General features: G+C 35.8%; 1 protein-coding gene across 5 annotated transcripts in view; it reads left to right on the forward strand.

The window, feature by feature from the left end:
• The first annotated feature begins 211 nt into the window (after positions 1–211).
• The window catches only part of Topaz1 (testis and ovary specific TOPAZ 1), a 67022-nt gene continuing 52041 nt past the window's right edge, over positions 212–15192 (forward strand). For 4 of the 5 annotated variants that reach the window (XR_009226007.1, XM_046436769.1, XM_058576480.1 and 1 more), the window contains exons 1-4: positions 212–613; positions 1051–3478; positions 10645–10706; positions 11344–11468. Coding sequence is in view for 4 of the 5 variants with exons in the window: in XM_046436769.1 (XP_046292725.1) it covers positions 283–613; positions 1051–3478; positions 10645–10706; positions 11344–11468 (2946 nt within the window). In the remaining variant the exon portion in view is untranslated. The remainder of the gene's footprint in view (positions 614–1050; positions 3479–10644; positions 10707–11343; positions 11469–15192) is intronic. The other variant, XM_058576482.1, reaches the window with a different exon arrangement.

The following is a 15192-nucleotide window of genomic DNA, read 5'->3' on the forward strand; positions in this document are numbered from 1 at the left end:
ACTGACAAGGCCACAGCCACTCTGGGGCGCCGCGAGGAGTCCCCCTAATAAGTGCTTCTTAAGCAGGATTAGCGCGAGAAAGCCAGTTGAACCTACCCCGTAGGCCACCTCGGCCCCAGATGCTACTTCCGCTTCCGGCCACAGACCTTTGGTGCCGCTTCCGCTTCCGACGCGCGGGACAGTGCGGGGAGGCGAGCGGGGAAGGCGAGCGGCGAAAGCAGCCCTCGCTTGGCGGGTGGGCTCCTGCTAGCGCAGTCGGCCAGCAAGGCCCCGGGCGTGCGAATGCGGCGGCCGCCGCCCCGAGGCTCCACGACGGCCCCAGGACGCGAAGGCGAAGCACGAGGCCCGAGAAAGCGAGGCCGTGGGCTCGGCGAGGCAGGAGGCTACGGCCTTGAGACCAGGGGGCGCGAGGAGAGCAGGCAGAAGAGGAGAATGGTGGCCCGGGCCTCTAGGAGAGCAGAGGCGGAAAATGACCAGACCGGGGAGGCTTCCAGGGCTGGTAAGGCCGGGAGGCGGCGAGGAGAGGGACGGCGGTGCCCCGTGGGCCCGTCGAACGGTCAGGACATCGAAGCAGTGAAGGAGGCGGAGCTCCCCTTGCAGTCTGGAAGACCTGGTAAGAAAGCTCTCCGAGGTCACTCTCTCTCCATCCTCTGTACCTGGGCCTGCTCCGTCTTTATTACTAGTCTTCATTTTTCATCCGCGTGTGTTTTCCAGTGCACATGGTTGACCAAGAAGGGTGGTGGGAAAGATTTTTTTTTTTCTTAAAGACGTTTGCCCTTGATTTAGAATTACTGTAGAATGGCTCTGCTAGTGGTCCATTTTTGACTAATGTGAAATGATAGGGTTTTTTCCAAAGCCTTAGAATTCATACAAGTTTATATGTAAATCCTTAACAGAAATTAGGTCTTTTTCATTTTTAAGTGTATATTTCCATATACTATTCATGGAAATAAAAAATGGACGGCTTCACAATTATTTAGGTAAAGTTGTATTACTCTTTCCTCCTCATTGTAAAATATTTTCTGGTATGTTTTTTGTTGTTTTGATCAGCCAAGGAAAAAAGAAAAGTTACCGAAGCCTCAAGTGATGATTCACAGCCAGGGATTGACCTGGTAAGAAAGGAATCATTAACCAGTTCGGAATCTTTCCAAACAGTGGAATGCAGTGAATTTCAAAATATGGCTTTGTTGCAGTCTTTGGCTAAGGAAGGTTTGGTAGAAAGTATTAAAAGAAGAATTCAAATTAAAAAACATGAAAGTTTAGAAAGCTCACCTCTCAAAATAACAGATAATGAGGCTACGCAAAATATTAAGGTTGAATTCCAAGATGAACTGTACAAGAGTACTTCAGAATATTCTTGTAACAGCTTGTCACCTGGAGTAGAAAATAATCTTATTTTAAAATTACATGAGTGCAATTGTTTTCCCCATTCCAAGGATTGTTATAGTGAAAACAATGAAAACAACTTTGCACTTAAACCTGATGGTGGATGTATACATGTAGCAGAAAATTCCTCGAAGTTAAAGAAAGAAAACCTTAGGAATCCTTCAGGAAAAAGTGATGCAAATAGTATTCCTACTCTCTTACAAACTGAAGAAAACTTAATGGGAGTAAATAACTTACTGCTTGAAGAAAGTGATTTATACCAAAGTAAAAATAATGGTTTTCAAAGTGAAAAAAATAAATATTTGTCAGAGGAGAGCAATGGTGGCAGAAAACCCAGAAAAAAGATGAAGTTGTTTGATAAAGGAGAACCAGTTAGTGAGATGGATTTCTCTAATATGTCTAACAAGTCTGAGTTGATATTGCAAGAAAACCAAATGAGTACAGATGGGAAAGAAGCAGAGACATTAGAGGCAAGCGAAAGTCCTTTAAAAGGACTTAATATACTCTCTCCAATGGATCATTTATTAAGTCTGCCAGAAACTGCAGGAAGAAAACCAAGTCCTGGACATCATGTAAATGCTATGTTTCAGAAAACTCTTGAACCATTTTTGAAAGAAGAAACAACGCCTACCTTAGAGTCCTTAAATTATAAAAACATGGAACCCAAAGAGTATTCTAAATCAATGACAGGCTCTCTAGTGATATTGCCTAGTGATGGCCATGATACCGAAAAGAGATCTTCCCGGGAAGATTTGAGAGACAAAGGTGAAGAATCAAAGGTAAGCTGTCGCAGAACAACACCAATGACTGGTAAAAGAATTTGGCCTTATTATTCATGTGCTAGAATATCTGCCCAGTGTTGGAAAAAGGCTTCCTTGCCAGGCTCAAATTACTTATTTCCTGGGTCTCAGGAAAATTTTGGGCAAGATGATTTTCTTAAACACCAAACAACAAACCAAACTCATTTAACTGACTCCAAATTTTTGTTACAAAATTCCTTACCAGAAAAAAAAATTGAATCCTCAACTAAAGAAAAACTGGATTCTAATTTAAATTGTTTGTCTTCAGTTTTAGAACCTACTTTGATGGTTTTAAAGGAACCTATAATCAAGAATGATAAAAGGATAAAGTCAGAGGAACTGAGCAGAAATGGGTCAGAGGTAGTTTCTAATACTACTGAAGATACTCAGTTAACTAATGTGATTCAGAGCTTAACGGGAAATAAAAAAAGAGGAAATTTAACAAAACCTAATTTGACAATGGCTTCCCAGGATGGCCAGGAAGTAAATAACTCTGCAAGCAAAACTATCCATCGCAGAGCCTGCATTACTAAGCAAACACTTGTGGTTCCAGACTTGGTTAAAATATTAAACACAGGACGGCTGACTAATTTTAAAATTCCTTTACTTAAGAATAAGACAGAAAAAAGAAAAATAAATGCCAGGTCTTCAGAGAGAGAAGCTTACAGTCCCCTAAAAGTTCTTGACAATTTATCTGACTCAGAGGTAAAACAAAATAGGAATAAAAATGTCTCCACAGCAACATCAGAACGTCAGTCTTTGGGTATACAAAATGGTGTGACTCCAGGGCAAGCTAATTCTGACTCATTCTACAATAAGAATCCCTGTAGTATTCCTCCAAGCTTTACGAAGCAAGGTGATGATGATAAACCATCCAATTATATTTCTGAACTAGGCAATATTGTTTCCAATAAGGAACCTGTTTCTTTCATGATTGAAAATAATACTTTTTCTTGTGGTCCTGGGTTTATAGAGGAAAGTTCCTTCTGCTCTAAGGAACAAGAAGTATTTGAACCAATTTCCTCTGAAATTAGTGGTAGAAAAATGACTAAGAGCATTTCAAAAATCAAAGTGGAGTTTCCAGATATTCTTAAGGCTTATGAAGATGATGTTCTCTTAATTGATGTAATTCAAGATGACCCAGACCTCTTTGGAGTCTCCAATGAAGGGGAGCTCTCATCTGCCTCAGAGATCCCTAAGATAAGCCAGGAGCCCAATGTTGCAGAAGAGCACCACTCAGCAGACTCCAAGCACATGGAACTTCCAGAAAAAAACCAATTGGGTGATTTGAGGTATGCATGTTCACTTGTGCCTTTTGGTGCAGATCATTGGGGGTTTCAGAAGCGCACTCTGCTTAGATGTCACTGATATTCAGTGATCATTGAATAAATAACACAGTTATTAAATAAATGTAATATATCACTGCTGACACCTGGAAATGCCATTGCTAAAATTTGAGTTCAAGTAATGGATGGTATATTATATATCTTGGAAAACATGGAGCAGATCAGCTTTTAAAATCTAAACTGATGGTTTTTATAAAGTGGCTTTTGAAATTAGAGAGTCTTAAAACATCAGTTGTTTTTGGTTTTGCTTGTCTTTTTGTGGCTGGAGGGCTGGACCCATGGTGCTTTACCACTGAGCTATGTCCCCAGCCCTTTTTTTTTTTTTTTTTTTCGACACAGGGTCTTACTAAGATGTCCATGCTAGCCTCAAACTTGTAATCCTGCTTCAGCCTCCTGAGCAGCTGGGATTACAGGCGTGCCATGCCATGCCAGGCTCATATATTCTTTAAAATTAAAATTTTATCTGCACGTTTTTAATAATCAAATTACTTAAGATTGGTGCTGTGTATCTTAACCCATTATCTTAACCCATTTTCTGTGACTTCCTTGTTAGATTAACAAATTCATTTTTCCAAAGAACAGATGCTGTAGAAATTTGAGGCAATTGGATATTGAAAGTAGAATCAAATTTAGTTTTCAGAACATAATTTTTTTTCATGGTTTTACTTTTAAAGTGACAGTTTTAAGTTATTTTGCCCCCCCAAATAGGACAAGTTTGCCTAGGGCAACTTGAATTAAGTAGTAACCTTCATGCTTAAGAACTTAAGTTTTGGCCAACAAAAATAGATTATATAATTTCATTTTACTAAACTATTACCATTGTTCAAGCTCTTATTTATATCTGTATTTTATAGTGCTTGAATATTGGAATGTTTTATGAACAGATTCAGAAGGAAATATGAGAACATTTCACTAAAATTTAATGCCACATGACTTAAATTTCTAATTTTTATAAAATTTTAGTTACATTGGAGAAATCTATGTTCTTAGGACTTGCAAGAGTTGTAGCTTAGAGCTGGGATATGACTCGGTGGTACCAATGGTAGAGTGGTTGCACAGCATGTACGAGGCCCTGGGTTCAATCTCCAACCACACACACACACCTCCAAACAGAATATTTTCTGTGTGCCAAATAGAAGACCAAAAGCATTGTTTTAAACTGTGAAATGAAATTGGGATGTAATCTTGCCTACTTTAAGGATTAAGACTTCATTTTTCTAGAGTCACACTGCTAGTAGTAAAACAATCTGGATTTGAGCCAGTGCTTCAGTCTAAAACTAGTGGTTAAGACCTTTACCTTCATAATCTAAGGATTTTAAATCTTTCCATGCTACAGAAATAGCTATGTTAAGCAAATTATTTAACCTTATCATTTAAAAGAAAATATTTCCCTTAGAGTTTTGAGGATTAAATCAAAGAATGAATGAAAAAGGTTTTAACATAGCTTTAAGCAATAAGAGCATAAAGTTTTGTTGTTGTTGTTGTTTTCCTCATTTGCTTTTTACCTACTAAAGTTTTCATCCTTTGAAGAACTAAGATTCTGCACTTAGGAGCAGGCATCTCTGTTAGCAAAATGCTGACAGAAAACTACATACAGCCAAAGGTAGAGATAATTGTGAACTTCAGTGCAGAAAGTTTCTTTTTTGCTGGGAATGGAACCCAGGACATTGTGAATTCTAGACGAGTAAGTGCCCTCTACTCCTGAGTTTTACCCCCAGCCCTCAATTTTTATTTCAGATAATTTTTTAAAATTTCACTTCCCTTCACTTAAAATACTAATAACAAAAGGAAGAGAGCAAATAAAAGTATATCTGCTTCTGAAGATTGTTTTTAAATGAACTTGAAAATTTCCTCAGTTTTTTTTTTTTTTTTTTTTTTTAATATTTTAATTTTGGTTCTGCACAAAAATACCAGTTTTGGTGTCATTCATGGTACTAAAAGCTAAACCTTAAAAGGGAAAGAAGGGCATGATAATCAGTATCTGCCAATAGTTGCACAGAAGGTTAACAGTTCAAAACTGACACTTAAAATATATCAAATTTCAGCTCTGTCCCTCTTACTAGTTACTAGTTCATATTCTCTACTGTGCCCAGAGATTGAAGGCTTCTAAATAGTTCTTATTTTACAGAAATAAAAACAAATACTTGGAAGCTCTGGGCTGCCTCTTATTGGTTTAAAAACAAGTGGACAAACATAAGCTAAGTTGTTGGGGAAAGCACTATCAGACCTGGTTAGAATTCATAAGGTGTTTAGATCATGATAGGATGCTTATACATTGTAACCCTCCACAGTGAGGAATGTCCATGTTAAAAAGCACATTAGAACTCATTCACTAAAACTTTAACTGTTGAGCTTGCAAATGAATTATGGCTAAGATTAGCAAATCTAGTGACTTTGCCTTCATCATTGGAAATGATCAGAGAATGTTCATAGTAGTGCATGGAACAGGTAATATGTACTAGAATGTGTGTTATATGCTGAAATATCAGTTGAATGATACTATAAAGTGGATCTTTTTTTTTCTAAGAACCTGCCAAAATTTTTAAGGGAATTACTTTATAGCTGTAGTGGAGTTAATGTGTTTGGAACAAAAAATATATAAACTGAAGTACCAAGAATAGTAGGAATTTGGAAAAGGGAGGGATGAAAAGGCAGTTGGTAAAGCAAAAGTTATATTGATTTTTTTTTTTTTTTTTTTTCAAAGTTTGGGTTGATTGAGAAAAACAAAGGGAAAGAAGGAAAGAAGTTTGAGAAGAAATAATGAAGAATTCATAGGCAGAAAAAATTTAGATATGAATACAATTGTACAGGGATGGTCATGAAGGCTTTCCTAACTCCTTCAGGCAGAGTAGAAGCCCTTATGTGTTCCTGTAGTACTCATGCTACCTCATTTATTCTGATTTTCATGATTTTTGTGTATCTAACTTGATAAAACACTTTTCCTACACTCAAGAATTCTAAGTTTCTCTGCAAGTCCAGTTCCTCATATGCTGACGGAGAGAAAATAATTGATATTTTAAGAACAGTGATAAACAAGATTTAGAGAAGTAGGTAGCATGGTGCCAAATTAAGGAGATTGGAAATTTGGGGTATAAAAACTTGAACTCTAGTATAGAATCAGTGTGGTAGTGAGTAGGCATGAGTTGTACTACTTTTACAATTTAAGTCCAAGGAACCATTGTAGATTCTAGAGCTGGTAAATAGACTTCAAGAAAGGGAAATGCCTGATGCCATTGCATAGAAAATACAAGCCTACCATCTTTTGCCCAGGTCTTGAGTTCCCTTAGACCCGTCCATCCCCAGCATGGATCCATCCTGGGCAAATTATTTGTCTCATCCCACTTTTCATAATTTAATATAATCCCAGTTTAGTCCCCGGGAGATTGGCTTTGTAAAATAGATTACCAAACCAGATGGAAAAAAGTTACACCAGAAATAAAGGTCATTTTTTGTCTTTTGTATTGAGTCTCCCTTGGCTCTATTGTTCCTTTCCACTGAGTAGCTGACGTGTTCTAATACAGATTTTTAGACTTAATTTTAAGAGCTAATGTTTAGTGTCCACCATGTCATATACATATATAGTGGAACAATTCTGAGGTTGAAATTCACCTATTTTTGTAATTGAATCAAAATGGTTAACTTCACAAACGACACACAGCTTCTAAGGGTCTGAGCTATCACAAACTGCCACAGAACAATATTTTACTTTTGATCCCTTTTCTTTAATCTTTTTCTCTTAAAAATAGTAGGTAGGATAGTCCAAAGCATTATTCTGGTTTATTTATTTTTTTTTTTTTCCATTTTTTTCTTTTAGGCCACATAGACCATACTTTGTCTTTGCTGAATAAACCATATAGTACTTAATAAAGTATTGTTTACGAAATCGGGACACCTGTAACTGCACAGCATGGCATCAAGCTAGGGAACCTCTGTTCAATAAATTGAATACTGTAATATTTCTCTATTTATGGCCACTGCTCTCTGCAAAATATTGTTCTAATAATTTGTATCCATCCTACCTAGAAACAGAATATATGAATAGATGAACCCTGATTACAGTTAGCATCTCAAAAAGAGGCAATGACCTTCTTAGTTTTTTTTTCCTTGGGCAATAGTTTCCAAACTTTTTTGGCTAGTAATCATTCTAAAGCAGTCATCTTCAAACCTGTTTGTCAGTTACCCAGAGTAATTATATATTTTATATTAAATTCAGTACACACTTACAAATATGTGAAATAGTAGTTTTATAAAAACTTAGTACAAATGATATAATTTCATTGTATTTTTGTTTACTTAAAAATCTGGAAATTACCGAATTTGAATAATGCTATGGTAGAGGATGAATTTGTTATCCGTAGAGATCTTCAAAGTTGATTTAAGCCTCATTCTTTTTTTTTTTTGCTTGGGTCTTTTACTTCTCTATTTCTATAGCCTCATCCAAGTCGTCTGTTTTCTTTCCTTTTCTGCTTCTACTCTTCCCTTTCCCATTCCACCAATACAGGACTTCTTTTCGCTCCTCTGCTGATGCAGAAGTGCAAAATATTTCTGCATACTACAGTTTTGCTCACTTTTTAAATTTAGGTGAATCTAACTTTTTGTTTCAGATTCAAAATAAAACTACTTCTTAAGAATGCCGTATGTAATTTTTATCTTCAGTATAACTTAGCTATACATAGTAAAGTTTCTCATACTTGTTTAAATTTACCTAACAATATTATTATAAATAGTATCTTAATACAAAATTAAAGCAGTATCCTTGCTATACCCACTTATAAATGGAACTTTCAGGATAATTGGAAACTACCAAAGCATCTCTTAGTTCTCTTTTATGGAGAACATAATTTTCTTCATTCTATTACTTTATTTTTAAAAAATATTTTTTAGTTGCCAATGGATTTTTCACTTTGTTTATTTATATGTGGTGCTGAGGATTGAACCCAGGGCCTCACTGTTACTATCTTAATTATCTTTAGATTATTGTAATCTCCTAATCTTCCTGAACTCTTTTAAATATCATCTGCCATAGTCATATTCTGAAATTTGTTTGGAGTGCCTCACAGACTTTCAGCCACCTGAAGATAGTCTAAATTGTTTGGCTTTTTTTTTTTTTTTTTTTTTTGACCACTGTAATATTAGAGAGAAGGAAGAAGTTGAGAGGTTTATGAGTGATAAAGGCAGCAAGCAGCTCAATGTTTCCACAGTGTGCTATCTATTTATGTACTTTGATCCTTTTGCATGTTTATTTGAAAGTCTTTTAATCTCCAACTAGCCATCAAATCACATCTGAGATGTTATTCCAGGGTTTTGTTCCAATTATTATGTCTGCTTACATATGAACCTCACTCTATATTAGGAATTGCTACAAGGGAAAGGGGTATCTTCATTTGTGTCTCATATCTGGCATTGTGCCAGGAATGTTAGATGCTGCCTGTACAGAGAGTATAGTACAGATATATAGGGTCTTGCCCTCATAGAGCTTTTAGTCTGTCCAGGGAGGCAAGTATTTAAGTACAATAAAATATAGGAGAACAAGATTTCAAAAAGAGGCAATGCCTTCTTTAGTGACTTAGGTTGAGTGCCAAAAGTAGGAATTAGCTAACTGGTGAAGAAAAGTGAGAAACTGAAAAAATGTCCCATGGTAAGTGTTCAGATGTCAAGAAATGTTACAGAATTTATAAACAGTTATGAAGGGCTTTAAAAAGTAAAATGACTATAGACTATATCTTAATTTCAACTTTTGAGAGGCAAATGGGGAGCTATTAGTATGCCAGGACAACAAGCATGAATGGACCAACCTCGGCAAACTAGAATTTAGGCCAAGTTTGAACTTTAAGTATAGAAATTCATTGAAGGACTTGAGAGAAGTTGATCATTTTACACTAAAAAAAACCCCATATCCCTGGTATCAATAATAGTTGTCAAGGAATTGTTTGTTACCTAGTCCTTTTTGTCTAATTATTTTAACTTCAAAGTTTAAATGGATTTGAGAGGTTTAATAAGTGAAGACTGATAATCAGGTGGGTGTGAGGCAGAAGGGAGATAAAGATGATACCTGGCTTTTCTCAGAAAGGCCTCAACCTTTCTGATAACAGAGGGTCAGAATTGGGGAGATTGGATTTAGACTTTTGAGTCAGAGGCCTTTGTGATACCTGTCTGCTAGAATGATTTCGTTTAATTAGAAGTCTGGAGAGGCCTGAGTTAAAGAGATTTGTATATGTGGTGTTCTGTTTGTATTTTCCCATCCTTTAAACTGTACTTCTGTTTCTAGGATTTATGTTGGGGGGAGAAAACGTGTCTTCCAAAGACTTCAAAGAACCATAAAAACAGATTGTTTTCAGTATTTCTTTCTTGGATAAAAAATAATCCTGAACCAGTGAGCTGTATAGACCTGCAGGCTATATTTAACTAAAACTCATCTATTAAATAAACAAATTATGGGTATTTATATTTTATTCTTTGTATTTTCATTAATGTAAGTTTTTGTCTGTTTTTTAAAACAGAATAGTATTTACTGGTGTTCTGTTTGTAGTTTTTATTTGTTGAGCCCATTAAAACATTTCTCATTTAGTCCTCACAGTAACCCTGTGGATAGGTGTTAGTCTCATTTTATAGATATGTTTAGACTCAAAAGAAGTTTAGTACTTCGGGCACAGTTTACACAGAAGTGACAGAACAGTATTGGAACCAGGTTGGTCTATGATTTCTGTACCCTTAATTTTTAGGTTGTAAGTTGTCTATAAGAGATAACAACAACAACAAAACTCAAACTGTCTTTTACATTAGTAATGACATATATGCTTGAGGGTAGAAGTTGAGCATTCTTTCATGGATGTAATAATTTAAAAAAATTTTTTTAAATGCTTGTTTGTCTTATCTGATTCTTAGAAAGTGCTGCTGTCCAACTGTGTTACTAACAATTGAGACGCACGTGGGTAAAGATCCAAGTGAGGAATCTGTAAATGTGCTGGGTCCTGAGTACCAGTATATTATTCTGTCCTGAGAACTTGATGGGTTTCACCAGTTGCTAATACTAGTATTATATAGTTTTTAGAGAAGTGGAAAGTTCTGTTTAAAATATGTTACAATGTTTAAGCTCTGTTTGCTTATAATAGAGAACTGCCTGTACTGGACCTTGGAATGACAAAGTCAGAGATCTGTTCTTCCCTCTTGGCAGGTAAAATTTGATTCCCCCCCCCCCCCCCCCCCCAACAAAATAAGCAATATTGAAGTATCTGTATCTCCATTCAGGCCAAATCAAAATGAATCCATTAGAATAGGAAGCTTTTCATTTTAAAATCTGCTAATCATATGTCTTATAGTTCATTGGTTTTTCTCAGTTTGAATTGACTAGTTGGCAGGTTAAATTTTGAGATTTGATTCAGTACATAACTTTGCTATGCTTTATCTACAAAAGATAGGTAATTTACCTCATCAATTTTGTAGTCTTATTTTGGAATTATATATTTCATATTACAATGTACATTATAAATCCGAGCCATTAAAAATCTAACAGCTAATCATAAGTTTAAATACCTGAGTCTTTGCAGAATTATAACTTGATGCAAAAGTTACTTTTACTTTGACTTTCAAGTCTTAAAAATATTTTTGAATAGGTGGACATAATCTTAAATCTCTTACTGTCAGTTCTTGTACCATGCTGTAAAGTTATTTTGGTACAAGAAGGGAATTACATATTTGCTGAAAACTCTACTCCATTTTTGTCATTAGACTTTAAGAGCCTCCAAATTCTGTTATTTTTTGGAACGCTGTTTGACTTAAAGTTTCTATAGTTGAATACCATTTCTTTTCAGCAAATGAGATGCAGCATGATTCCAAAGGTGCAAGCATTTCCTTAGAAGTTACTAACGAGACCTCCGAAAACGAAAAACTGGAAGATCTCGGTGAACAAATAAAAGTTTCAGACTTGGATGAAAAGGTACTAGGGAATTTTTTGCCTTTTCTTATTTCTTGATCTTAAATACTAATGCAGAATTCATATCAACAGTGCTGTCAAGTGACAAGTGTAACTACTTTTGAGTAAGAGACTTATCATTCTGACAATGGTATATATATATATCCCTTAATGCTTTTTGTAAAACAGCATAGACAGGGTTTCCCTTATCCGGGAAAAATAAGATGTCCTATTAAATTACATATTAAGCTTTTTAGTATGCTGAAGTTCATCACAAACCTATGACTTTGTAAATGTTCTGTATTTTCCCACCTTGTTAAACATAAACTACTGAATATAAAATTTTTCTTAATTTTTGAATATCATAGTTCCTGAAGGCCATGAATGTTGTACAACCACAGATGTAGAAGGCATAAAAATTAGAGCTGAGCCTATCTTAATGCCATACCACTGATGTATGAAAATTTTGGTAACAAGCTTTCAAATTTTCTGCAAGGGGCTGGGATTGTAGCTCAGTGGTAGAGTGCTCACCTAACATGCATGAGGCGCTGGGTTCCATCCTCAGAATCACATAGATGTAAAATAAAGAGATTGTGTCCATCTAAAACTAAAAAATATTTTAAAAATTTTCTGCCAGATAATGTGTAATTATTTGATCCTCTTTCTTAATTTAATTGACTCCTAAACAACTGTTTCATACTTTCTTCTTTCCCCTTAAACCTTCATTTTATCCTCATTCATCCTCACTAATAACCTTGTTTTATACTTCACCAAGAAAACTGAATTGGAAAAGAATATCCTAAGTTGTTACTAGTACATTAAATTGCCTACCTGCATTTGCTCCCAGATGCTAGCTTTTCTTAACAGATGAACTAGTCAATTAATTTCCTTCATCTTTACTACATTCCATTTCTTCCCTAGCTTAAAATACTACTCCAGATTCTTCCTTCACTGCTGAATCATTCTCAACAAATAAACATGCTTCTCTCCCATCTTTTTAATAAAATGAAACAAAACACCCCTTTAATGGTCCATGGCCCCTTTTAACAGTCTCAGAAGGCTTGTCTATGCCCATTATCTTGTTTCTGTGCACCAGTTTCGTTGAAAGGAGAACTTACCTGGACTACCCTTCTTGACCCCCTCCAGGGACATCCTTGTTACTGAATCTGATGGGCATTTCTCAGTCTTACTCTTAACCTACCACCAGTATTTGACACAATTGACTACTTTCGTTGAATCTTTTTTTTCACTTGGTTTCAAGAATAAACACATTTGCCCAGTTTGCTTTCTACTTTGTCTGCCATTTCTCAGTTAGCTTTGCTGGTTATTCCTGATTTCCCTGACATCTGCATGTTGGAGTGACTCAGATCCCAAACCATAAATCTGTTCTTTTTCTATCTAGATTTACTTCCTAGGTGGCCTCATACATATTTATTGCATTAAATACTTTCTATGTGCTAAGACTCTTTATAGCCTAAACTTTTAAACTACAAACCTTTGTTTAGTTGCCTAGTTGCTTTTACCACTTGGATATCTAGTTAGGCATTTTACCTTAACACATGAAAAACTGAACTTGGCTTCTCCTGTAACGACCTTCTCTGTTTACAGCATCTCCATTCATAATTGCCCACATCCCAAACCTTGGGTATCCTTACTTTCATTAGTTCTCACTCCATATGCAGAGTATATGGTTTTATATACTGGTTTTATACTCACAGTGTCTAGAAACTGTTCATGTTTTCTTACTCCATCAACACTACACAGGTCCAGATCAGATTCTTCTCTTGCCTGAATTATTGCAGTAGCTTCCTAATAGATCTCCTACTTCTAATCTTGCCCTCTGGTAGTTTATTCTCAGTATAACATGTTTGATCATTTCATTATTATGCTTCAAACCCTCCAAAGGCTTCTATGCCATTCATAGTCAAAATCTTCTGTGACCTACAATGCCCTGTATTTGCACTCCGAACTTCTTTCTGACCTTGTCACTTCTCCAGTTTCTTGCTCTCCTTTTATGGCAATACAGCCATAAAAACAAGACACTTATCCACTATCCTTCTTGTTCTTGAAACATCACCAGGCCTCCTCTTACTTCAAGGCCTTTCTCCTTGCCATTTAATCTGCCTGGCATGCTCTTCCCCATAAAATAGTATGGCTGGCTCTTATTTCTTTTGGGTCTTTTCTCATACTTCATAGTCTTAAGGAAACCTTCCCTGGCCATCTAACCTAAAATTCTAATGCTCTACCTTCTTCCGACATTTCATATCCCCCTTTCTTGAATTTATCTTGATCTAACATGCTCGGGCAGAATTCAGATTTCAGTTTTTCTGATTAGAATATTTTCATAGACTCTACCAGTTGAGCATGCCTACTTCAGAAATCCAAAATCTGAAATGCACCAAAACCCAAAAGTGGTTTTTTGTTTTGTTTTGTTTTTCTTTTTTCATATCATGTGGGTGCTCAAAGTTTAAATTTCGTAGCATTTTGAATTTTAGACTTTTAAGACCAGGTATGCCTAACTTTGACAAATATTGCAAAATGTGGACAGTAAAAAATTTAAGATACAGAACATCTGTATTGGCCAAAAGGATTCCTCATGTTGTCCTTTTTTTTAGCCACACCTATTTCCTTCCCTTCTGTACCCCCCAGCCCCTTGACAATCACTAGTCTGTTCTCCATTTCTACTACTGTCATTTCTAGAATGCTGTATAAATGGAATCATACAGTATGTTTACATCCTCAATTTTTTTTTCAACCAGGGGATTATTCATTCAGGATATTGCACGTATCAATAGTTTCTTACTACTTAGTACTACACCTATACCACTTTGAGCTATTCTATTCATTGAAGGACATCTAGGTTGTAGCTACTTTGTGTCTATTCCAAATAAAGTTGCTATCTACAAATACTCATTAGTTTTGGTACATAATCAAAGTTTTCATTTCTCTGGGATAAATGGGCTATAATTGCTCTATGGTAGTTGCATGCTTAGGTTTTAATTTGGGTGAATTGAACCTGATACTGCCTGTGGTTTGGGGCATTTGAAATCTTTAATTCTTTTAGTCTTAGCTGGGTTGTTTGGAGTCTGTATAGCTATAATTTGGGGACCAGCCAGAATGGATCTGTTTATAATTAGATTTGGGGGCTTCATCTTTTAGGCTCTCATATTTTCAGGATTTCCATCCTTACTTTTCAGTTTGTTACTTTCCCCTTAATTCTGTCTCCTGAAATTATTATTTATTTTTTGGTCAGTAGGGCTAATTCTTAATCTTCTAAAATGGTCCCAATTAGGGCCTGCCTTTGGGAATACAGCCATAAAAACAAGACACTTATCCAGTATCCTCCTCTCTTTGAGTATGAACTTCCCTCTAGATTCTGCTTTTCATTTCTTCAGGGCTTTCAGGTATAGGTTTTAAGATATGTTCTCCATAGATCATAGTTTACTGTAGAATGGTTAATCCAGTAGGAGATACTCTGCCATTTCTCAGTCGATCTGTTGTTCATTCTTTTCAAACTTTATGCAGATGCTAGCATATTGTTTTTTCTTAATATAAAATGGAATTTTTTTTCCTTTCAATGTAGTGATGCCATGTTTTTCTAGTTACGTAATTATCTACTACTTTGTACTCAGAGAAGTCCACCATTAATGGACATTTGGTTTACCTTTTTTTCTATCTAACATATTACACATCCTTAAACATAAAGAGTTCTGCATATGTGCAAGCATTTTTAGATTAATTGCTAGAA

The sequence above is a fragment of the Marmota monax genome, unplaced genomic scaffold (assembly GCF_021218885.2).
Source record: "Marmota monax isolate L192 unplaced genomic scaffold, Marmota_monax_Labrador192_F-V1.1 WCK01_AAM20220418_F8-fsc00021, whole genome shotgun sequence".
In the NCBI taxonomy this organism is placed as follows: Eukaryota; Metazoa; Chordata; class Mammalia; order Rodentia; family Sciuridae; genus Marmota; species Marmota monax.